The sequence below is a fragment of the Nomascus leucogenys genome, chromosome 22a (assembly GCF_006542625.1).
Source record: "Nomascus leucogenys isolate Asia chromosome 22a, Asia_NLE_v1, whole genome shotgun sequence".
Classification (NCBI taxonomy): Eukaryota; Metazoa; Chordata; class Mammalia; order Primates; family Hylobatidae; genus Nomascus; species Nomascus leucogenys.
In genome coordinates, this window is record NC_044402.1 from 30,455,797 (window position 1) to 30,480,407 (window position 24,611).

Below are 24,611 nucleotides of genomic sequence, written 5' to 3' on the forward strand. Positions count from 1 at the left end.
CTCTACTAAAAATACAAAAAATTAGCCGGGTGTGGTGGCATGAGCCTGTAATCCCAGCCACCCGGGAGGCTGAGGCAGGAGAGTTGCTTGAACCCGGGAGGCGGAGGTTGCAGTGAGCCGAGATCGGATCACTGCATTCCAGCCTGGGTGACAGAGTGAGACTCTGTCTCAAAAATAAATAAATAAATAAATAATAAAAATAAAAGTTTGACAAATTAGCAAATGGTGCTGGATGGCAGAAGACGGTTGACTAATACTACTGTTTATTAGAGAATTTAGAAGATGTGCCATAAAACTTTTTTTAGTTAATCTGTCATTTCAAATTTATCTAGTAGTGATAACTTTTCTTTAGTTATTATCAATTTTTTCCAAAATAAAATAGCTTTATTATTATTTTTGAATATAAGTGATCCAGTAATACATGACTTTTGAGACAGAATCTCGCTGTGTTGCCCAGGCTGGAGTGCAGTGGCACAGTCTCGGCTCACCACAACTTCCGCCTCCCGGGTTCAAGCAATTATCCTGCCTCAGCCTCCAAAGTAGCTGGGATTACAGGCGCCCAATACCATGCCTGGCTAATTTTTTTTTGTATTTTTAGTAGAGACGGAGTTTCACCATGTTGGCCAGGCTGGTCTCAAACTCCTGACCTCAGGTGATCCTCCTGCCTCTGCCTCCCAAAGTGCTGGGATTACAGGCATGAGCCACTGCACCTGGATGAGCTACCATGCCCGGCTACATGTCATTTTTAAAAATGGAAAAAAAGGCCAGGCGTGGTGGCTCACGCCTGTAACCCCAGCACTTTGGGAAGCCAAGGCGAGTTGGATCATGAGGTCAGGAGATCGAGACCATCCTGGCCAACACGGGGAAACCCTGTCTCTACTAAAAATACAAAAAAATTAGCTGGGCATGGTGGTGGGTGCCTGTAGTCCCAGCTACTTGGGAGGCTGAGGCAGGAGAATGGTGTGAACCCAGGAGGTGGAGGTTGCAGAGAGCCGAGATCACGCCACTGCACTGCAGTCTGGGGACAGAGTGAGACTCCATTTCAAAAAAAAAAAAAAAGGAAAAAAAATTAAAAATATAAAGAGAAAGTCTCACCCCTCAGAAATAACTACTGTTATAAAGTACTTTTAAATATATAAGCTTAAATGTGTGCTACTTAATTTTCCTGCTTAAAATTTCCCCTTAAAAGAATTATGTTTTAACAAATAGCATTAGAACATCCAGTTTAATGTAATTAAGCCACTACTTTTGTGTTCCACATTGCAAAGTAGCTTCCAGTCTTAAGTGATGAAATGTGCTTTCTACTAAGACAGCCACGTGCTCTAGAAATGAAGGCTGAGATCCAGGCTGTTAAATTACCATGGAATTCCCTTGCTTTGTATGTGGCTGTTTACTTACCAGCATATGCCCTTTCTTCTGTGCTGATAGGCCATTCTTTGGTAATAGAGCAGCTTAAGTCTGAAGAACTAAAGCTAAGGACCTAGAAGAAAGGAATAATCATTTATGGAAGCCAAGGATATCTTTTTTTTTTTTTTTGGATAAATTTCTCTTTTTTTTTGTTTTTGTTTTTTTGAGACAGAGTCTTGCTCTGTCACCCAGGCTGCAGTGACAGAGCAAGCTTCCCAGTACCTGGGACTGTAGGTGCGCACCGCCATGCCTGGCTAATTTTTGTATTTTTTGTAGAGATGGGGTTTTGCCATATTGGTCTTGAACTCTTTTTTTTTTTTTTTTTTTTTTTTGAGACGGAATCTCACTCTCATCTGGGCTGGAGTGCAGTGGCGCAATCTTGGCTCACTGCAACCTCCGCCTCCCGGGTTCAAGCGATTCTCCTGCCTCAGCCTCCCAAGTAGCTGGGACTACAGGCATATGCCACTGCGCCCAGCTAATTTTGGTATTTTTAGTAGAGATGAGGTTTCTCCATGTTGGTTGGCCAGGATGGTCTCGATCTCTTGACCTCGTGATCCGTCCGCCTCGACTTCCCAAAGTTCTGGGATTACAGGCGTGAGCCACAGCGCCTGGCCAGGTCTTGAACTCTTGAGCTCAAGTGATCCTCCTGCCTCGGCGTTCCAAAGTTTAGGATTACAGGAGTGAGCCACCATGCCTGGCCAGAAACTTCTTGTTTGTTTCCTGTGTTTTGTTCCCACTCTACCTGGCCGTTGAGATAATTAACATGAAATTTGCAGGAATACATCTCCTGGATTGTCTTCTCTACGTATGCTTTTTTTCCTGCTGTCCTTGTATTGTGTGTCCTAATTTTATTCTCCACCCACACCCCTTCCCTATCAAATTTGTTTTATAGAATAAATGTGTTTTTATATATCTTTATCCCTCTTGTATAATCTTTTGATAATTGTCTACTTTCATTTTTGTGACATGTTCATCTATGCGGAATGATACTAGTGAGTTTTTGCCAGTAAATCCAATGTATGTAACTTGGAGCATTCGCTAGATTAACTTTTTGGTATGATAAGATATCCTATAGCAGCAACAGATTTTAGCCCACAATGTGATTAGGCTATTTGAATGAATGAAATTTGCTGTATTTGGATTTAATCTTCTAATCCAGTTTTTGTCTTTGGGGATGGTTGGAACATAGTCATCATAATGAGAACTATCAATTGTCTTTCATAGATAGTGTCTCTATCTTCCCAGTTTCTGTAAGTTCTTTTCCTAAGTGTTATTTGCTGCCTATTCTTACTACTTTTCTTATTTTAGATCACAGATTCTGCTGGCCATATTCTCTACTCCAAAGAGGATGCAACCAAGGGGAAATTTGCCTTTACCACTGAAGATTATGACATGTTTGAAGTGTGTTTTGAGAGCAAGGGTGAGTAATCAAGAGTGTTTCTCTGGATTAAGAATCTTCTCCAACTCTAGTGCTCCTTAATACAGTCAGCACTTAATATCTAGTTTCATTTGTATTCTTTATTTATTCTGATTTGGAGACCTGTTACCTTGTAGTCTTTGGAGCACCTTTTAAAAGGTCAACTACGTGGAATAAAAGATTGAATAGGTGGAACAGAGAGAATTTTTAGGGCAGTAAAAATATTCTGTATGATACTGTAATAGTGGATACATGTCATTATATGGTTGTCCAAACATTACATTTGGAATGTACACAAAGAGTGAATCCTAATGCAAACTATGGACTTTGGTGGATAGTGATGTGTCCGTGTAGTTTCATCATTTGTAACAAATGTACCACTCTGGTGGGAAATGGTGATAATGGGGGAGGCTATGCATATGTAAGGGGAAGGGGGATATGGGAAATCTTTGTGCCTACCTCCCAGTTTTGTTGTGAACCTAAAACTGCTCTAACAAAGTGAAGTCTTAAAAAAAAAAGGCTGGGCACGGTGGCTCATGCCTGTAATCCCAGAACTTTGGGAGGCCAAGGCGGGCAGATCACTGAAGGTTAGGAGTTTGAGACCAGCCTGGCCAACATAGTGAAACCCTGTCTCTACTAAAAATACAAAATTAGCTGGGCGTGGTGGCTTGTGCCTGTAACCCTAGCTACTCGGGAGGCTGACGCAGGAGAATCACTTAAACCCAGGAGGCAGAGGTTGCAGTGAGCAAGATTGTGTCACTACACTCCAGCCTGGGTGACAGAGTGAGACTCCCTCTCAAATAAATAAACAACAACAACAAAAAACTGACCAGACGCAGTAACTCACACCTGTAATCCCAGCAGTTGGGAGGCCGAGGCAGGCGGATCACCTGAGGCCAGGAGTTCGAGACCAGCCTGGCCAACATGGCAAAACCCCATCTCTACTAAAAATACAAAAATTAGCCAGATGTGGTGGTGGCACATGCCTGTAATCCCAGCTACTCGGGAGGCTGAGACAGGAGAATTGTTTGAACAATCTCTGCCAGGAGGCAGAGATTGCAGTGAGCCAAGATCGTACCACTGCACTGCAGCCTGGGTGACAGAGCGAGACTCTGTCTCAAAACAAACAAAAAGGATGTCTGTTTGCCAGGCAAATGCAGAGAGAAAAATTACAAAGGGTCTTTTTACAAAGGAGACTCTTTAGGGCTATGATGTCGGCTAAGAGGATAGGCTGACAGTTCTATGCAAGAGACTGTATAGTCTGGACTCAACCATTCTGAGAAATGGTAGTTAGGTGATTTTGTTGTGCAAATATCAAGTGTACTTACACAAACCTAGATGGTATAGCCTACTACCCACCTTGGCTATATCGTATATAGCCTGTTACTGCTCCTAGGCTACAAACCTGTAAATCATGTGACTGTACTGAATACTGTAGGCAGTTGGAACACAATGCTATTTGTGTATCTAAACATAGAAAAGATATAGTAAAAATACAGTATTATAATAATCTTATGGGACCACCTTCATATATGCAGTCCGTCCTCAACTGAACTGTCTTCATGCAGTGCATGACTGTACTGTGCTATGACAAGCAGGGAGGTAGTTGGAAGACTCTAAGAAAGAAGATATCCTGATCATTTGGACCAGGTGGGGCTGTGAACTGCTTAAGTTTCACAACTTTTTCAATGAGGAAGGAAAAGCAAAAATTTGCTTTACATCTTCCATGGACAATGTCGTAATCAGGATTACACATTGGATTTGGGAGAACAGAACATTCTGGGTGCCACATTTTGTTTTGTTTTGTTTGAAAACTTGTTTGTTTTCATGCTCAGAAGACACATGTGACTTGTCTTACTTTGTTTTCAGTCTTACCCTATGCAGTCTTATTTATATTTCTGTTGCTTTCAAGTTAATCTTTCCAGTCCATCCAAAAGAAGTTCTTTTTTTGTGTGTGAAACAAGAGTCTTGCTCTGTCACCCAGGCTGGAGTGCAGTGGCGCGATCTTGGCTCACTGCAACTTTCCTGGGTTCAAGCGATTCTCATGCCTCAGCCTCCGGAGTAGCTGGAACTACAGGCACGCACCACTGAGCCTGGCTAATTTGTGTATTTTTAGTAGAGACGGGTTTTGTCATGTTGGCCAAGCTGTTCTCGAACTCGAACCTCAAGAGATCCACCTGCCTTGGCCTCCCAAAGTGCTGGGATTAAAGGCATGAGCCACTGCACCCATCCCAAAAGAAGTTGTTTACTGTCTTTCAAACATGCCATACTCCGATTTTAATATCTGAGCCTTTGCTCATGCTTTGCCATCTGCCTAGAGTACTTTGCCTAAGTCCTGCCTTTAGGTGTTCCCTTTTTAGTGAAGTCTGTCCACAGCTACTGTCTTCTTTCCTCTTCCCTTTGCTCCGTATTGGAATTGTCTGAACCAATTCCATTGGCTTAAAATTTTACAGTGCTTTGCATTTTCACCATAGTTGTTTTGTGTATATGTCTTAGATCCCAATTGAATTATTTGAAGGCAGGGATTGTATCCTGGCTTAGTCCATTTTGTGCTGCTATAACAGAACATCACAGAGTGGGTAATTTATAAACAGTAGAAATTTATTTGGTTCGTGGTTCTGTAGTCTGGAAAGTCCAAGATCGAGGGGCCAGATCTGGTGAGCGCCTTTTTGCTGTGTCACAATAACATGGCAGAAGGTATCACATGGCAAGAGAATGCACAGGAGAGCAAGAAGGGGCTGAACTCACTTTTATAACAAACCTGCTTCTATGATAATGACATTAAATCTATTGATGAGGGCAGAGCCCCATGACCTAATCAATTCTTAAAGGTCCTACTCGGCCGGGCACAGTGGCTCATGCCTGTAATCCCAGCACTTTAGGAGGCTGAGGCAGGAGGATCGCTTGAGCCCAGGAGTTCCAGATCAGCTTGGACAGTATAGCGAGACCCTGTCTCTACAAAAAATACAAAAATTACCTGGGTGTGGTGGCTCACGCCTGTAGTCCCAGCTACTTGAGAGGCTGAAGTGGGAGGATCGCTTGAGCCCAGGAGTTCGAGGCTACAGTGAGCCATGATGGTGTATGCCATTGCACTCCAGCTTGGAAGACAGAGTAAGAACCTGTCTCAGAATTTTTTTTAATTAAATAAATAAATAAAATTAAAGGTTCTACCTCTCAGCACTCTTGCACTGGGGATTAAGTTTCCAACACATGAACTTTGAGAGGGGCACATTTAAGCCGTAGCATAGCTCTTTAAAATCTCCAGCACAGTTTTAGTACTTAGTGAGTTTTCAATGAGTAGTTATTGAATTGACTTCAGTTCATTTCAGAAAACTTCCAGTGTCTCTCAGGCATCAGAGGGTACAGTACCATTCAATGTGGCTTATGGTTTCAGGAACCCCAACGCTTCAGTGGCACTGTTTCCCAGAACTTCTAATTTCACGCAGGCAGTTGTAAATCTTATAACTAGGTGAATTCCAGGGGATTGGGGCTGAACAGTTTTCTGGGGCTCTTTGGGTCTTTTCCTTTCTCCTACTTGATGATTTAAGATTAGAATGCCTCTTTGATCCAGCTGAATCAGATTGACTCTTCTAACATGAACTCTATTATAAGAAGCATCCCTGAGATTTGAACGCTTAAAGTTTTTTTTTCCTTGAGCTGTTTTAACTCTTTTAAGGTCTTAGTGGGAATAGCTCTATAACATTGTACTCCTACTGAAATAGGCCATACATTGATCAAAATGTTTGAATTAAAGTGGAATATTAGATAAAACTTATGTTCTTTGCAGTACTCAGACTTATATTAAGTAAATCCAAGCTTAGCACATACCCAATAATCCTAATTCATCGTGGCCTTCCCTCAAAATTTGACAGGGCAGCCTTTTCAGATGTGGAAATACGCATTTTCAGCCGAAGCTGTTGCCCACTATCTCTTAATTTATATGCCACTCAATTTCACACTGTTTTGATTTTTGAGTTTTATTTCTCAATTCAATAAGCCTGTGTGGTTTCCCTTCTGTTCTGTTCCTCTGTAGTACCAGTTGCAGTATCTTGTGTCCTTGCCTGCTCAGAGATGTTTGCCAGCAGCATGTTCTTGTTGCTTTCCGGCACCCCACACAGATAGAGGCTTTGTCTGGAATGTTTGTGATTTTAGCCAGAGCCAGGAATTTTCTGCAACTGAGCAGGGGGAGGAGTTGTGGCTGTTTCCCTCTATTGAGAGGGTAGGGGTTCTGGAGAGGGAGGGCGGGCGGGTGGGTGGGTAATTTCCCGGAATTTTAAGTATTCCACACAATGATTCCTTTGATTTCTTTCTCAGGAACAGGGCGGATACCTGACCAACTCGTGATCCTAGACATGAAGCATGGAGTGGAGGCAAAAAATTACGAAGAGGTATGTCCTGCTGTAACAGCCAGAGGAGGCAGCAGTGTGCTATGCTGTGAGGTTTCTGTGACCTCGGCAGGCCAACAGGCTGTGCTTTGCCCAAAAGGCTGTGCTTTCTTAGCAGTCTTGTGACAGCCAGCCATGATCTTACTGATACAAAAAGTTGTATTAACAGCCTTGGCCGGGCGCAGTGGCTCACTCCTGTAATCCCAGCACTTTGGGAGGCCGAGGCGGGTGGATCACCTGAGGTCAGGAGTTCGAGACCAGCCAGGTCAACATGGTGAAACCACGTCTCTAATAAAAATACAAAAATTAGCCAGGCGTGGTGGCGTGTGCCTGTAATCCCAGCTAGTCTACTCGGGAGGCTGAGGCAGGAGAATTGCTGGAACCTGGGAGGCAGAGGCTGCAGTGAGCCGAGATCACACCACTGCACTCCAGCCTGGGTGACAGGGCAAGGCTCCATCTCAAAAAAAAAAAAAAAAAAACAGCCTTGAAGAATAATTCTGGCTATGCTGTCAGCCAAAGACTGAACTAACTGTCCCACAGAATGTTGGTTTGATAAAACACTGAAGTATATGGCATTAGTTCTCTTGAGGCAGAAACCGTGTGTGTGTGTGTGCGTGTGTGTGTGTGTGTGTGTGTGTGTGTGTGTGTGTAGAGAGAGAGATTTTAAATTTTTTAAAGCTGGAATTCAGTTATTTGTTAATGCCTAAGGTTAAGAAAAGTGATTTGTTTTTAATTCCTAAGACTTTTCCCCCAAGACCAACAGTTGTGTATATCTATATCTATATCTATCTGTCTATCTGTCTATCTATCTATCTATCTATCTATCTATATCTAGGGCATGGATTCAGTGCTGTTTAGTCTTGAACAACTGTTTTGTCTTTGGGAAATAACAATAGTCAAAGATAGTTTTTAGTTAAAATAATTTCAAACTTTCAAGGAAGAGGGCAGGATGGAGGAAAAAACTGCAAGAGACTAGGAATGGTGATAATAGAAATTTGATGCTGATAGGATTTATTATAGAGTAATAAAAACTGACATTTATTTGGGTGACAGGGAGATGGAGGTGTGCACAGAATAAGGAGAAGGACAACAGCCTTTTTCATCTCTGCGAGACTTTGGGGGCAGCACAAAAAGGGTTATTCAAACGAAGGGCACCTTCGAAAAACCACAAGAACTATTTAAGACTAGAGAATTGATCTTTACAGAAAGATAAGAGTATTTTTACCCAGCAAAACAGTACGTAAGGGCATGAAGGAGGAGTGGGGTACAGGAAATAGAATGGGCTCTTGAAGAATGCAAACTAAGTAAATGAAGGAAAATTGGTTTAAGTGATTTAGGAAAATTGTCTAGGAATAGTGGAACAGAATTTGCTCTCTCTTTGGACAGGACTTTGGACAGGAAATATCTTAAAATGGAAGAAGATTGGAAATGACTGGTTAATTCTGCAACAGGAAGTAGTACAACAATTGCAGCTCCTTCCTTGTTCAAATCTTCAATTGAATGAAACTAGGTAGCATTATTTAGAGGCAGTAAATAGGAGCAAGTGGTACAGTTGTGAATGGGAGACAGTTTCCCGTAGAGACTTTTCAATTTTTTGTTTCTGTTTCCAGGCTAGTTTAATTTAAATAAATAAAACAAGAAAACCTCTTTATTTGATGAACTTAAGAGTAAATTGAAAAAATTTTTTAAATCTTCATGATTCAGGAGAATCTAATTATATTTAAATAAGATTATGTAGGCCGGGCACGGTGGCTCACGCTTGTAATCCCAGCACTTTGGGAGGCCGAGGCAGGCGGATCACAAGGTCAGAAGATCGAGACCATCCTGGCTAACATGGTGAAACCCCACCTCTACTAAAAATACAAAAAATTAGCTGGGCATGGTGGTGGGCGCCTGTGGTCCCGGCTGCTCGGGAGGCTGAGGCAGGAGAATGGCATGAACCTGGGAGTCGGAGCTTGCAGTGAGCCAAGATCACGCCACTGCACTCCAGCCTAGACAACAGAGCAAGACTCTGTTTCAAAAAAAAAAAAAAAAAGATTATGTTAAAGTGCTTTTATAAGATATAAAACACTAGGGAAAATGTTGTCATTATTATAAGGTGGAAGAATAGGTAATGATTTCCAGTTTGTGGTTACTGCTTCTGTTCCCAAACTGTGGACCATTCTCAGTTGAATTTGTACCCTGTGGAATTTTACCTATTGTAATCTTTTTCTCCAACATGATGGCTGTCATTAAGGGTATTTATTTATTTATTTATTTATTGAGATGGAGTCTCACTTTGTTGCCCAGGCTGGAGTGCAGTGGCGGGATCTTGGCTCACTGCAAGCTCTGCCTCCCGGGTTCATACCATTCTCCTGCCTCAGCCTCCTGAGTAGCTGGGACTACAGGCGCCCACCACCACGCCCAGCTAATTTTTTGTATTTTTAGTAGAGACGGGGTTTCGCCATGTTAGCCAGGATGGTCTCCATCTCCTGACCTTGTGATCTGCCTGTCTCGGCCTCCCAAAGTGCTGGCGGATTACAGGCGTGAGCCACCGCGCCCAGCCCAAGGGTATTTATTAAATAACAACACATCAATGCCCTATTAGACAGTAAACATAGCTAGTTCCCCTCAAAGATGACATTATTGTGGGTTTATATAAAGAATGCTTTGGACACAGCTGTCGTATAGCATTTTAGAACCCCTATACCTCCTGGAATTTCCATCATCCTTGGACTTTATAGACATTAGGAAAGGGGCTTTATCTTTCCTGACCTTTTGCTTAACCCAAGAGGGGAATCCCTAGCCCAAAGAAAACCACGGTGTTTCCTTTGCCTGCTTCCTGCTTCAGATGTCTGACATGTCCTAAGCCTTTCTTTACGCATGTAGTTACAACACAGCTCCAAGGTTCTGCTTCTTAACCAAGAAACTCCTCCCCACTACTTTCTTTAACATCTGTCCCCACCCTCCTACCATTCACCCCTGCTCCCCAGCAGCAGACCAGATTGATGTAGAGGAGGAATGGCTATGACACAGTCCAAAGACCAGCCCTTTCTTCATTCTGCAGCAAGGCTCCCTTGAACCTTGCTTAGAAATGGCTGTTAGCTGGCAGGGCACGGTGGCTCACACCTGTAATCCCAGCACTTTGGGAGGCCAAGGTGGGTGGGTCACCCAAGGTCAGGAGTTGGAGACCAGCCTGGCCAGCCTGGCGAAAACCCCATCCCCCGTCTCTACTAAAAATACAAAAATTAGCCGGGCATGGTGGCGGGCACCTGTAGTCCCAACTACTCGGGAGGCTGAAGCAAGAGAATCACTTGAACAATTTAATTTCAGGCCCTTGAGATAATGGAGAGGCTTTATCTCCAGAGGATTTGGAATCTTTGGCATCAGTATTAAGATTTGGGAATGTGGCACACTTCTTTAATTTTCTTCATGTCCAACACATCTCTCCCTCATATCTGTGGACTCATAATTCTGAAATCCCATGTGGTCCTGTAAGATTGAATAGTAATTGTACCACACTACCTACCTAAATTGTTATTAGTTAATCCATGTGAAATTGCTATGTAACACAATACAAATGTAAGATGATATTATTTGGAAGACAGAATGCTTGTCATACTGTGAAGAAGCATTAAGTCTTGTTGTTTGCATTCTTTAAAGAGAAAGAATGCCTCTGTCCTCAGAAATAAAGCACTTTTGATTTTGATTTCCTGTATTGTATTTTATGAACCTCTGACCACTGTCTCGCTTCTGCCCTTCAGAGGGTGTATCTTTGTAGATTGAGGATGTGAACCGAGCCACTTCTTTTTAGTTTGTCATCTGTGAACTAGAGCAGTTGTTTGTAGGGACTTACTGTCTGTGCAGTTGGGAGAATGCAGGCAATTACTGTCCGACAAAGAAGGAGCTATCTGACACATCTTCTAACTCCTGGGCTGTGTGTCCCACGAGTAAAATACCATTTTGCCTAGGCAATTCTATTTGTCTGTCATTTGCTATCAACATATATACCAAAAACACAGCTGCTCTGGTTGGAGCAACAGCTGAAGACTTTCCAAAAGTTCTGTTTCTCTGAGTGCTCTCAGGAAGGAGGAACTCTGATTCCATGTACTAGATCCAAAGTCCTTTTTTTTTTTTGAGACAAGAGTCTCGCCCAGTCGTCCAGGCTGTAGTGCAGTGGTGCAATCTTAGCTCACTGCAACGTCTGCCTCCCAGGTTCAAACAATTATCCTGCCTCAGCCTCTCGAGTAGCTGGGATTACAAGTGTGCACCACCACACCCAGCTAATTTTTGTATTTTTAGTAGAGACAGGGTTTCACCATGTAGGCCAGGCTGGTCTCGAACTCCCTGACCTCAAGAGATCTGGCCACCTCAGCCTCCCAAAATGCTGGGATTACAGGCATGAGCCACTGTGCCAGCTCTGTTATGTTTATCTTGCTGTGTTAGACTAGATGGTCTTCACATTTATTGCTGTGCTCCTGGAGTTGGTGGGGGCTGTGGTGGGAGGCATGGAGGCAGCAAACTGAATTTGTCTTGTCACAAGAAGCTTCTCTCTTGGATCTTGATGCTCCACCAAGGAAAAGAATTTAGAGATTCCCTAGAGGTTAGATTAACACCTGTCTTAAGAAGCAGTTTTTTCAGAGAATTAATACCTTTTCTTGGTACAGTTACGTATAACTCTGTAAACTCTTTAGATTCAAATCTTCATTATAATGGAAGATTTGGATATGGTTTTAGAAGAGTTTAATTTTACTGGTATTTTGGAGGTGTTATACAGGAAAAGGCTTTGTAACTTGTAGCTTTTCCAAACGGTACCTACCATGACCAGTAAGAATGATGTTAATAGATACGGTGGTAGAGAAGGCTTTCTCCTAGGCGGTGGGCCTCATGAAAATAGATGCAGGCCGGGCACAGTGGCTCACACCTGTAATCCCAGCACTTTGGAAGGCTGAGGCAGGTGGATCACCTGAGGTCAGGAGTGCAAGACCAACCTGGCCAACATGGTGAAATCCCGTCTCTACTAAAAATACAAAAATTAGCTGGGTGTGATGGCAGGCGCCTGTAATCCCAGCTACTCGGGAAGCTGAGGCAGGAGAATCGTTTGAACCTGGGAGGTGGAGGTTGCAGTGAGCCGAGATCATGCCACTGCACTCCAGCATGGGTGACAAAGCAAAACTCTATCTCAAAAAAAAAAAGAAAAAAGAAAAAAAATCAATGCAGAGTGCTTTTAGTATACAAGAAACACTTGCTTCAGGGGACCAGTAGCTAAGCAGCACTTAGCTACTTTGAGAAAGTTGGCTTCTTTGAAGAAGGCATAGAGTGGGCAGAACAGGTCAATTACAAGTGTTTACTATATATCAGGTCTTTAAGACTATATAAACTATAAATCATTTTAATTTCCTTGAGTTCAGGAGCCAAACTAGTGTGGAGGGATAGGATAAAAATAAAACAATTTGTGAATATGACAATATATGATTGAGTGTTAACTGTGTGACACAGTAAGTGTTGTAGGGCTTCAGGGAAGACAGTGTGGACAGGAGTGGCTGAAGGAGGCTTTCAAGGAGGCTTGAAAGATAGGTCAGATTTGGGTACAGAGAGCATAAATGCTTTTGGAAGTCAGGGATTCTGTTCTCGAATTTTACAGCAGAGTTCGGCAGTTTAAATGCTGTGATCACCCTGGGCAGGGAGTTAAGAGACCATGGTACTGTTAATTTTGGTTGGACACCCAAAGGGCTGAGTAACTTTATGGAATCTTTAGTTTTCCCATTTGAAAAATGAGGGACTCACTGCAAAATGAAGTACCTTGTAGCTATAACATCCTTTGATTATTTAACAACTACATGCAGCTTGCCAGGGGAATGTCACCCCCTATTGGAGAACCTGTGGTGCACATGGTCTTACAGACTTGGCAAAACATACCTCATGCTTCCAGCGATGAAGGAAAGTAGAACAGAATACCAGCCTGCCTTCATGAAACATGTATAATTTGGCATTTTTACAGATACTTTGAACAGTTCAATCAACTGTTTACAAGAGCAGAACAACAGAAAGTGGGAATTTTGATATTGAGGATTTCTTTTTTAGCTTTTTGTACTGTGATATAAAGTCTCAATGCTATTTATTGAATGCTTAGTCCTGAGCAAGTAAAGAGCGTCTTCTTGAGAATACTTACCATGATTTCTTTTAAAATTTTACTCTGTTGCCCTGCAAAAATAATAGCAATGGGAAACCCAGGAAGTTTATTAGTCAAACTTTATTAGTCAAGCAAACAGGACAACTTATATAGATCCTTGTGGCCTAATATAGCTTGTTCATTTCACCTTTGATTCAGGAAAATCTTAGTATACTCATCTGGTTTTCTTTATTAAATTTCTAGTACTTACAGAATAAACTCACATAGACTTGGATTCTAATGCCAACTGCACCAAGCTGTGATACTTTGGGCAAGTTATTTAATACCTCAGAGCCTTAGTTTCCTCATCTGCAAAATTTAAGGATAAAAATATTCACCTTATAGGGTTATGAGGATTAAATGAGATTACAAAATATACCACATTGTGAGCATATATGAATGACTCTGATTCATTATACTACCTTTTTCATCCCCTTCCCCAATTTCGTCTCAGCCTAACTTTTGAGCCTTTTATTTGCTATTATCCCCTACCCTCCCCAAGCACAAGTGTGTGGCAGTTATGTGTGTACATGCACACATACCCTATAGTCTAGTTTCTAGCACACCAGACGACTTATGTCTGGACTATTCATAGTTGCTAAACATGCCTGCACTTTACTCCCTCTGTGTTTCGGTTTACAGGTTCCCCTCAGCCTTGAATGCCCTCTAAAAAGTCCCGCCCAACTTGTGAGACCCAGCTCACCCACTTCCTGTTAAGCTTCACTTTGTCCTCCCAACTAGAACTCTGTTTTTAATGTGTATCTTTGTTATAGAAGTTACTACATAAAGCCATATATTATGGTTATAACTTACTATGTAAGCTGTGAGAGCTTAAGATCATAACTTACCTTGGTACCTTGCACATAATAAGAACTCAGAAAAAAACGTTAAGGCCTTAAAATGTTTAAAAAAAATCAAGAAACTTTTTATATTTGTTTTAAGCTGGTAATAAAAGTCTATTGTTATATATTCTTGCAATAAAGTTTTTTTTCTTTATTATTATTACTACTTTGTAATAGAGATGGGGTCTTGCTGTGTTGCCCAGCCTGGTCTCAAGCAATCCACCTGCCTTGGCTTCCCAAAGTGCTGGTATTACTGGCATGAGCCACTGTGCCCAGCCTGCAGTGAAGGGTTTTTTTTTGTTTGTTTGTTTTTAACCACTGACTACTTCTTCTTTATCTATTTATTTATTTTTTTTGAGACAGAGTCCACCCAGCCCAGGCTGGAGTGCAGCAGTGCCGTCTCAGCTCACTGCAACCTCTGCCTCCCAGGTTCAAAGGATTCTCGTGCCAGGTTCTCCCAGGTTCAAAGGATTCATGAGCCACCACACCTGGCTAATTTTTTTCTTTCGTAAAAATAAACAGGCCAGGTGCAGTGGCTCACGCCTGTAATCCCAGCACTTTGGGAGGCCGAGGAGGGCGGATCATGAGGTCAGGAGTTTGAGACCAGCCTGACCAACATGGTGAAACCCTGTCTCTACTAAAAATACAAAAATTAGCTGGGCGTGGTGGCAGGTGCCTGTAATCCCAGCTACTTGGAAGGCTGTGGCAGGAGAATCTGGGTGACGGAGCAAGACTCCATCTCAAAAAGAATAAACAACAGAAATTTATTTCTCATAGTTCTGGAGTCTAGGAAGTTCAAGGTCAGGGTGCCAGTGTGATCAGGTTCTGGTGAGGGCCCTCTTCTGAGTGCATACTGCTTTCTCACTGTGTTCTCACATGGAGGAAGGCGGAATTACTTTCCTTAATAGCATTTAATTGTTAAGTCCGTCAGATTTTGGTGGTTTGAAAAGATTTTTGTTCTTTGATTTCCTTCAAATATTATTTGGATTTCTAGGTTTAGATTCAACATAGAAATATATCCATGATTGTTGTATTTTACTATTGAGTATCCATGGTGTACTAGGTGTTTGAAATGGCAAGCTAGATTTCAGTACTGTTTTAGTCTCTTGAGATTTAAGATTTCTAGATTTTAAATTAGTATCATGAGTGAAGGTAATTATTAGGCAAAAATGGCTTTTAGGAAATGAGACCAAAATGAGACCTTCATCCCACTAATGAAGGTCTGAAAATAATTTTCTGGAAGCAAGATGGGATTCAACAGATTTTTTTTTTTTTTTTTGAGTCGGAGTCTCAGTTTGTCTCCCAGGATGGAGTATAGTGGCATGATCTTGGCTCACTGCAGCCTTGACCTCCCAGGCTCAAGTGATCCTCCTGCCTCAGCCTCTCAAAGTATTGAGATAACAAGTGTGAGCCACCACGCTTGGCCTCAGCAGAGATTTTGTTGAGGAAATAAAATCAACTTTGAAGATAGGAATTTGACTGTTTGGTTATGAATAGAGGTGTAGAGTCTGAAGTAGCACCTGTACTAGAAAACGGGTTGGGGATTGAATGATTAACTAAACAATGTGGAATACTAGCTGTGTGGAATGCTATGTAGCAGTTAAGAAGAATAAGATGAATTGATAAGCACTGACATTTTTGGAGAGAGCTTATTAAATGGAAAAAAGCTGTAGAACAATGTGTGTAGTATGCCATTTATAAATATATTTTAAGTTATATTTTTCTGTGTACATTTACATACAAAAGCATAGTGTCTCAGAAGAAAAGGTGTGGAAAGATATACATCAGGTTTATAAGCGTCATTACCTCTGGAAAGCAATGTGGGAATTGAGGAACCATGAAGGTAGACTTCTGGTTTATATTCTGTTTGCTTCTGGATAGTTTAAATTTTTAGCAAAAGAATATATTTATGTGTTGGTTGTGCACTAAAAAATAAGTTTTATTACTGGAAAGGGATTGGGAACAGCTTGTGGGGGGCTGTAATCTACAAATGCCATCTTCAGTACCAGGTTTAATTCCATCATTGTTTTTCGGGTTTTAGGTCTCTGGACTATTGTCTTTTAACAACGACAACAACAACAAAAAAAAAGCAGAGGCTGTGGGATTCAATAGACTTTAAAGTAATTTTTTTTAATATCGTTTTCAGCTGGCAGAGGCACAGCCATAGTTTCACTTCCAGTTTCTTTTGCAAGTTTCTATTTAGGGAACTTTAAATAATTTATCTCTAAGAAGTATCATGCCATTTCCTTTATACTGTCTCATTTAGGAAGCTCTGAGTAGGGAAGTATAGAGCAGGAGGGAAGATGTTAGACTAAGTTTCAGCTTGTATAGCTCCTGTATTTTTCTTGGGGAATTTTTGTTCTGCAGCTCTATATGAGATTAATGAACAGATATATATTCTGGGTTAATGACAAAACCTGGCATTTGGCCATTCACCTAGGAAAGTTAGCTCTGTGCATTAACTATTGGTTAAATCTTACACCCAGAAGCTGTTCCGCAGTTACCAGTCACACCGTTAACTCTAGCCAACATTTTACAAATGCAAGAAAATGTGCATCTGGTGAGAGAAAACGTAGGTGTATCATCGCAAGTCTATCACCATATTTTTATGGACCTTAAATATAAACTCAATTTTTACATCCCAATCTTAACAGCAGTTTGTTTTATTTTAAATAGCTTTTGTTCATCACACATTTAGTGAGGAATATAATAAGAAAACATAAAATAAATGCCTCCTATTCATCCCTTGTTAACTGCTGTTAACATTTCACAAAGAGAAAGAACAAGGACAATGAATTGAACAAAGGAGAGAAAAAAAAGTGGGCCATAGGGAATGTACAGTAAATAGGGAGTAAAGAAGCAGATATATAAACAGAATTATTAAGGCCAGGTGCAGTGGCTCACGCCTGTAATCCCAGCACTTTGGGAGGTCGAGGTGGATGGATGACCTGAGGTCAGGAGTTCAAGACCAGCCTGGCCAACGTGGTGAACTCTCATCTCTACTGAACATATAAAAATTAGCCGGGTGTGGTGGTGCACACCTGTAATCCCAGCTACTCGGGAGGCTTAGGTGGGAGGATTTTTTTGAACATGGGAGGCAGAGGTTGCAGTGAGCCAAGATCATACCACTGTTCCAGCCTGGGCAACAGAGTGAGACTCCATCCTAAAAAAAAAAAAAAAAAAAAAGAAAGAGAATTTTTTTTTTTTTTTTTTTGAGATGGAGTCTCACTCTGTTGCCCAGGCTGGAGTGCAGTGGCACAATCTCAGCTCACTGCAAGCTCTGCCTCCTGGGTTCACGCCATTCTCCTGCCTCAGCCTCCAGAGTAGCTGGGACTACAGGCACCCGCCACCACGCCCGGCTAATTGTTTTTTATTTTTAGTAGACGGGGTTTCACCTTGTTAGCCAGAATGGTCTCAATCTCCTGACCTCATGATCCGCCCGCCTCGGCCTCCCAAAGTGCTGGGATTACAGGTGTGAGCCACCGCACCCGGCCAGAAACAGAATTATTAAATAATTCTCTATGTGGAAACTTTAAGAGCAACTGTATGTAAAAGTTTTAAGATCTGGAAAGCTGGCTGGGCATGGTGGCTCACGCCTGTAATCTCAACACTTTGGGAGGCCGAGGCAGGTGGATCACAAGGTCAAGAAATCAAGACCATCCTGGCCAACATGGTGAAACCCCATCTCTACTAAAAATACGAAAAATTAGCTGGGTGTGGTGGTGCGCACCTGTAGTCCCAGCTACTTAGGAGGCTTGAACCCAGGAGAATCACTTGAACCCAGGAGGCGGAGGTTGCAGTGAGCCAAAATCACACCACTGCACTCTAGCCTGGCAACAGAGCAAGACTCCATCTCAAAAAAAAAAAGATCTGGAAAGCTCTGGTGGTGTATCCCATTTTAAAGCAAAGCATAATCTAAGACTGATAAAAAAACAATAATGACATCTTTGCTGGTGTGATAGATGCCTCTAGTTATTAGATACTCAAGAGTTTTCTTAGGGGTCTAACTTGAGAGCAGAAGACAGTTAATTTCTTTCTCACATCCTTTATTCCTCAGCATACAGGGAATTCCTTGTAGATTTCTTTTGATAACTGGCTGTGTCATTCTAAAAGAAAAAAAATACATAAAAAATTCAGTGCAGTTTTCTCACATCTGAGCTCTGATACTAAACCTTAAAGTTGTAGGATTTATATGAACCAGAATTCTCTAATTGTGTATTTTGAATTATTACTTTAATGCTATAATAACATATGCTCACATTCCTATGTACTGTCAAAGGTTTAATGAATTTAGTGGTTTTTCTTCTAAAACCAGGTTTGACCTAATATGACTCTCACATTTATTGTATTAACAATAGTTTACTTCTTAGACATGAGTGGAAGTGCAAAGTAAAGTGCTTTACTAAAGTCAAAAATCAGCTGGGCATGGTGGCTCACACTTGTAGTCCCAACACTTTGCGGGGCCAAGGCGGACAGATTGCTTGAGCTTAGGAGTTCGAGACCAGCCTGGGCAACATGGCAAAACCCCCATCTCTAGAAAAAGTACAAAAATTAGCTGGGTGTGGCGGTGCATGACTGTGGTCCCAGCTACTTGGGATGCTGAGGCGAGAGGATTGCCTGAGCCCAGGAGGTCGAGCCTGCAGTGAGCCAAGACTGTGCCACTGCACTCCAGCCTGGGCAACAGAGTAAGACCCTGTCTCAAAAAAAAAGTAAAAAATCTTGAGACAATAGTATATCTTACTTTATAGCCTACGGTTATTATATTACTTCTAAAGAGATTTTAGTCAAAATTAAAGTATCAAAAAAGGTCTGAAATGCAAAGATATAGTCTATGGGGAAAGAAAGAAGCCCAAATTTTAAAATATGTTAGGATGATTGATAGGAGAGAATTTAAATCTGGTGAAACTTTAAAAAAGACTCCTCTGTTGCCTTCTTTATGTTCTTGACTGAAGCGATGTTTTCAGAGAGCTGAAAATATTCCATTCTTTTCCAGATTGCAAAAGTTGAGAAGCTCAAACCATTAGAGGTAGAGCTGCGACGCCTAGAAGACCTTTCAGAATCTATTGTTAATGATTTTGCCTACATGAAGAAGAGAGAAGAGGAGATGCGTGATACCAACGGTGAGGGGGAAGGCGACTCTTACTTCTTAAGTGACCCATAAATGAGACAGTCTCCAAACTTTCAATTCTGGTGTACCCTTTTCTCAGTTTTGCCAAGGCGGGTATATGGAGGGGAAATTGCTTGCTTCGCAGTTGTTGCTGCTAAAGGTAAATGAGCCTTGTTAGATTTTCAAGAGAGTAGAAACTCCTAATGTGATAGGCAGGTGACAGCATCCTCAATTAGTCTATACCCATATCAAACTGATGGCACCAATCTTTGTAATTTTCAACATTTATATATAGGATAATGAACTTTTATTTTTATTTACTTATTTTTGAGATGTAGTCTTGCTCTGTCACTCAGGCTGGAGTACGGTGGTGCGATCTCGGCTCACTGCAACCTCCGCCTCCTGGGTTCAAGCGATTCTCCTGCCTCAGCCTCCCAAGTAGCTGGGACTATAGGCGCATGCCACCATGCCTGGCTAATTTTTCGTATTTTTAGTAGAGACAGAGTTAGCCAGGATGGTCTCGATCTCCTGACTTCATGATCTGCCTGCCTCAGCCTCCCAGAGTGCTGGGATTACGGGCTGGGATTACACCATGCCCAGCCAGGATAATGAACTTAAAAAAAAAAAAAATTATCTGAAATCCTACTCTTAGACCTAGGGACAGAGTGAAGTTAATTAATTGCCTTTACCCCCCTCCCCTGCCATTGTTTAGCCCCCTGAGGAGGCTCACTTCATTATGTTTACAATGCTTTTGTTTTTTTTTTAGAGTCAACAAACACTCGGGTCCTATACTTCAGCATCTTTTCAATGTTCTGTCTCATTGGACTAGCTACCTGGCAGGTCTTCTACCTGCGACGCTTCTTCAAGGCCAAGAAGTTGATTGAGTAATGAATGAGGCATATTCTCCTCCCACCTTGTACCTCAGCCAGCAGAACATCGCTGGGATGTGCCTGGCCTAAGGCATCCTACCAACAGCACCATCAAGGCACGTTGGAGCTTTCTTGCCAGAACTGATCTCTTTTGGTGTGGGAGGACATGGGGTATCACCTACACCCAAAAAGTCAATGAGGGACTTCTTTTTAATTTGGTAGGATTTTGACTGGTTTTGCAACAATAGGTCTATTATTAGAGTCACCTATGACAAAAAAATAGGGGTTACCTAGATAATGCCAAAGTCAGCATTTGTCCTGGGTTCCCTTGTGTGATCTGTTTGGACTATGCTTTCTTTTCTTCTCTCACTTGCTCAGCAGCTTGGGCTTCCATTCTAGTTCTTTTACCAAGATTTTTGTGTGACCATGTTGACTTCACTTGGATTGCCCTCTTTCAATTTCCTTGTGAAAACACCCTTCACTTTCTCTTTACCCTTAGCTGAAATGTTTACGTAGCTTCTGGTGATATCTTTTCATGATTTTATGTCTTAAAATGGTGATGGATGTGACACCTCATAAAAGTGAGCTTTGAACTGCAGATAACTCTTAAAAGAAAATGTCATTTTAGACAATTAAAATATTTGTGCTTAACTGCTTGAATTTTTTTCGTGTATGTGTATTTAATTCTATGCAGTATTATCACGTGTAGATTCATGTGACCACCATCACAAGAGACAGAACAGTTCTGTCACATGGATCCCTTGCCCTGCCCTTTTACAGCCACAGCCACATCCCTTTCTTACAACCTCACCCCAACCTGTGGCTACCACTGTTCTGTCCTCCATCTCTGTAATTTTGTCATTGCAAGAATGTTGTATGAATGGAATCATACAGAATGTAATCTTATGAGGCTGATCTTTTTTCATTCAGCATAATTCCCTTGAAATCCATCCAAGTTGTTGCATGTATGAATAGTTTCTTCCTTTTTTTCTTTTAAAAATGTTTTATATATTTAAGGGGTATAAGTACAGATTTCTTACATGCATATATTGCATTGTGGTGAAGTCTGGGCAGTTCCTTTTGATTGCTGAGTAGTATTCCATGGTATGGATGTACCACAGTTTGCTTAACCATTCACCCACTAAAGGACATAAGAGTTGTTTTCAGTTTTTTGCCCTAATAAAGCTGCTGTGAACATTCATGTACAGGTTTTTATGTGAACATACATTTTCATTTTCTGGGATAAATGCTCAGAAGGGTAACTGTTGGGTTGTATGGTGAACACGTATATTTTTGTAAGAAACTACCCTACTCTTTTTCCAGAGTGGCTGTACTTTTTACGTACAGCCACTCATACAATTCATACAGTAATGTATGATTGATCCAGTTTCTTCATATCCTCACCAGCGTTTGGTATTACTACTATTTTTTATCTTAACCATTCACATAGATGTGTGTAATGATACCACATGTGGTTTTAATTTGCATTTCCAATGGCTAATGATGTTCAGTATCTTTTCGTTTGCTAATTTGCCATCTATATATCCTCTGGTGAAATGTCTGTTCGTGTCTTTTGTCTATTTTCTATTTAGGTCATTTGTTCTTTTTACTATTGAGTTTTGAGAGTTTTTTTATATATCCTAGATGAAATTCCTCTGTTAGATATGTGGTTGTTTGAATTTTTAACATAACTTCTACCAAGCAAAAATAAGTAAAATTTCCAACTCTTGCATGGCCAGTCACTTACTTAATTCCTGTCCTTCAGTGTTCCATGTAGAGAATTAAGAGATATGATGTATAAAATAGACACTGAGGGCCATTAAGAGAGTAAATACTTAAAAATACATGTTATGAAGCAAAGCCAATAATCACTGTAGGAGTATGAGGTGCCTAAGGGCCAAAACTAATGTAAATAAGAGAAAATGTGGATATAAATGACCATGTTTATAAACAGTTATGAAAAATGCTGTGACTTGAAATCTTTCCCACATCTCCCAAGAAAGTAGGTAGGAGTTTATCCTTTCTGTAATCTCTTTTTAACCCTGCTATTACAGGGCTTGTTTAATCACAGTGGCAAGAATTACATGTATCTTACAGTAAAGAAACAGAATACTGGAATTGTTAGAAAACCCTGATGTGTTGACCTCGATAAAGTACAAAGGTGGAAGAGGGAATGAGTTATGCTGTTAAAATCTCAGGCTATTCTGTTAATGTTCCTGCTACTATGAACCCAAACTTTTTTTTTTCCCCCCTTTTGACTCCTTGTGTCTTCCTCTCCTGTGGCATAAAAGTAGTTCTGTCGTTAACTTGTACAACATTGCCATCTGCTGTTGAGAATTGGTAGGTACTGCTTCTGAGAACCTGGCTGAGATCCTTAGCATAGGCAGCAAATGTTGAGAAAGTCTATCTATAGTATTACATATACTAAGTTACAGAGGATGCATCCAAGTAGAGAAAATAATATGTGGGTTAAGATACATCCTTAAACTTTTTTTTTTTTTTTTTCGGGAACGGAGTCTTGCTGCAACGCCCAGGCTGGAGTGCAATGGCGCTCTCTCGGCTCGCTGCAACCTTCACCTCCTGGGTTCAAGCAATTCTCCTGCCTCAGCCTCCTGAGTAGCTAGGAATATAGGCGCACACCACCACGCCTGGCTAATTTTTATATTTTTAGTAGAGGCAGTGTTTCACCATATTGGCCAGGTTGGTCTCGAACTCCTGACCTCAAGTGATCTGCCTGCCTCAGCCTCCCAAAGTGCTGGGATTACACGCGTGAGCCACCATGCCCAGACTCCATCTTTAAACTTTTAAATGTGAAATTTCTATCATGTACCGTTAGCCTAACAAGATTTTCTTTCCTATTTCTGACTGGTGCCTTTCCCCTTTTTAGGAGCAATGAAAGCTGCTCTGTTAGTTATGTTCTTCTGATGTGACAAAACGTCAAGAAGATAGGAGAAGAGAATATTTTATTTCATTGATGCTTTTGTTCCCAAATGTGACCCCAAACTTAAGCTTTGTAGGAGTTGACATTCTTTCATGTCCCTTCCCTTTACTCATGCCAAAACTATCAACTGGGACATTTTGTGCTTTTGGTTTAAAAGTTAATTGATATTACACTTTGGTTTTATCTAAAAAGTAAAAGTATTTGCCTTTGACAAAAGACTGATACAAGAGCAAATAAGCTTTAAAATCAGGGGTGTTATGTGCTTTCCTCCATTTTTGAGCATATTATCCAAAATGGTCTGTATAATATAAATGAGAATGATGCAATTTAAGTAAGCCTTGTTATACCATTGTCATGGACCCCTGTCATAAAGCCATTTCTCGGTTTGTTTGGGAAAGAGGCATATGGGATTTATACAGATTCACTTGTAAATGTTGGATTGGGGATTTTTGTGTAAATTTTCTCAAATAAAGGCTAGCAGAAACCATTTTAGGTGTATGTTCTGTTACTCTTGAGTACTTCTATGTCTGGATTGGTGATAATTCTTCCATATTTCTCTGTTTTAAATTATGGCAAATTATACCTGATGAATTAGAGAAAACATATTGTTATTGTTATCCTTCAGTTACTGCAGATCGATAGTTTATATGAGCTAGTAAAAGATTATCATATTTTTTGTATGTAATATATGTAAATTTTATATATATATATAAATTAAGAATCCTTAATTATGCATCCTCAGACCAAATATGGTTCTGTAAACTAGGCATTTTATTCTCTTTGTCTTTTGGAAACTGTTACTATTAGGTTCGCACAAAAGTAATTGCAGTTTTTGCAATTAAAATTGCAACTACGTAGAATCACTCCTACAGAGAGCCATCTCCCTTGCCTTTCATTCCTAAAAGACCCCCCCCCAATATATGAACCCTCAGGACTCACTTTTTAGGCCTATCATATCCAATGCAAAACCCCACTCCAGGAGGTAAACGTCTTTTCTCCTCTCCTTTCACTTACAGTTGAACATTTTTCACAAAGCTTCTTTCCAAAAGCCAATATGAAGTGCTTTGCACACTCACTGGCTGGCCTATTTATCCTCTTATCTCCATTCTCCCTCAAATAAATTTTATTATGAATCCATAATGTGTAAAGTAGTGGTTCCCATTATTTGAGTATAATTTTTTTTCTTTTCTTTTTTTTTTTTTTGAGACGGAGTTTCACTCTTGTTGCCCAGGCTGGAGTACAATGGCGTGATCTCAGCTCACCACAACCTCCGCCTTCCGGGTTCAAGCAATTCTCCTGCCTCAGCCTCCCGAGTAGCTGGGAATACAGGCATGTACCAGCACGCCCAGCTAATTTTGTATTTTTAGTAGAGATGGAGTTTCATCATGTTGGCCAGGCTGGTCTCAAACTCCCAACCTCGTGATCCACCCACCTCAGCCTCCCAAAGTGCTGGGATTACAGGCGTGAGCCAGCACACCTGGCCCAATACATG

The 24,611-nt window shown here is 41.1% G+C and overlaps 1 protein-coding gene across 1 annotated transcript in view; it reads left to right on the plus strand.

Moving 5' to 3' along the window:
- TMED10 (transmembrane p24 trafficking protein 10) overlaps positions 1-23,606 on the plus strand; it is a 45,754-nt gene extending 22,148 nt beyond the window's left edge. The window contains exons 2-5 of the mRNA XM_030803449.1: positions 2,716-2,827; positions 7,139-7,212; positions 19,196-19,322; positions 20,076-23,606. Coding sequence (XP_030659309.1) covers positions 2,716-2,827; positions 7,139-7,212; positions 19,196-19,322; positions 20,076-20,197 — 435 coding nt within the window. The 3' untranslated portion in view covers positions 20,198-23,606. The remainder of the gene's footprint in view (positions 1-2,715; positions 2,828-7,138; positions 7,213-19,195; positions 19,323-20,075) is intronic.
- The last annotated feature ends 1,005 nt before the right edge of the window (positions 23,607-24,611 follow it).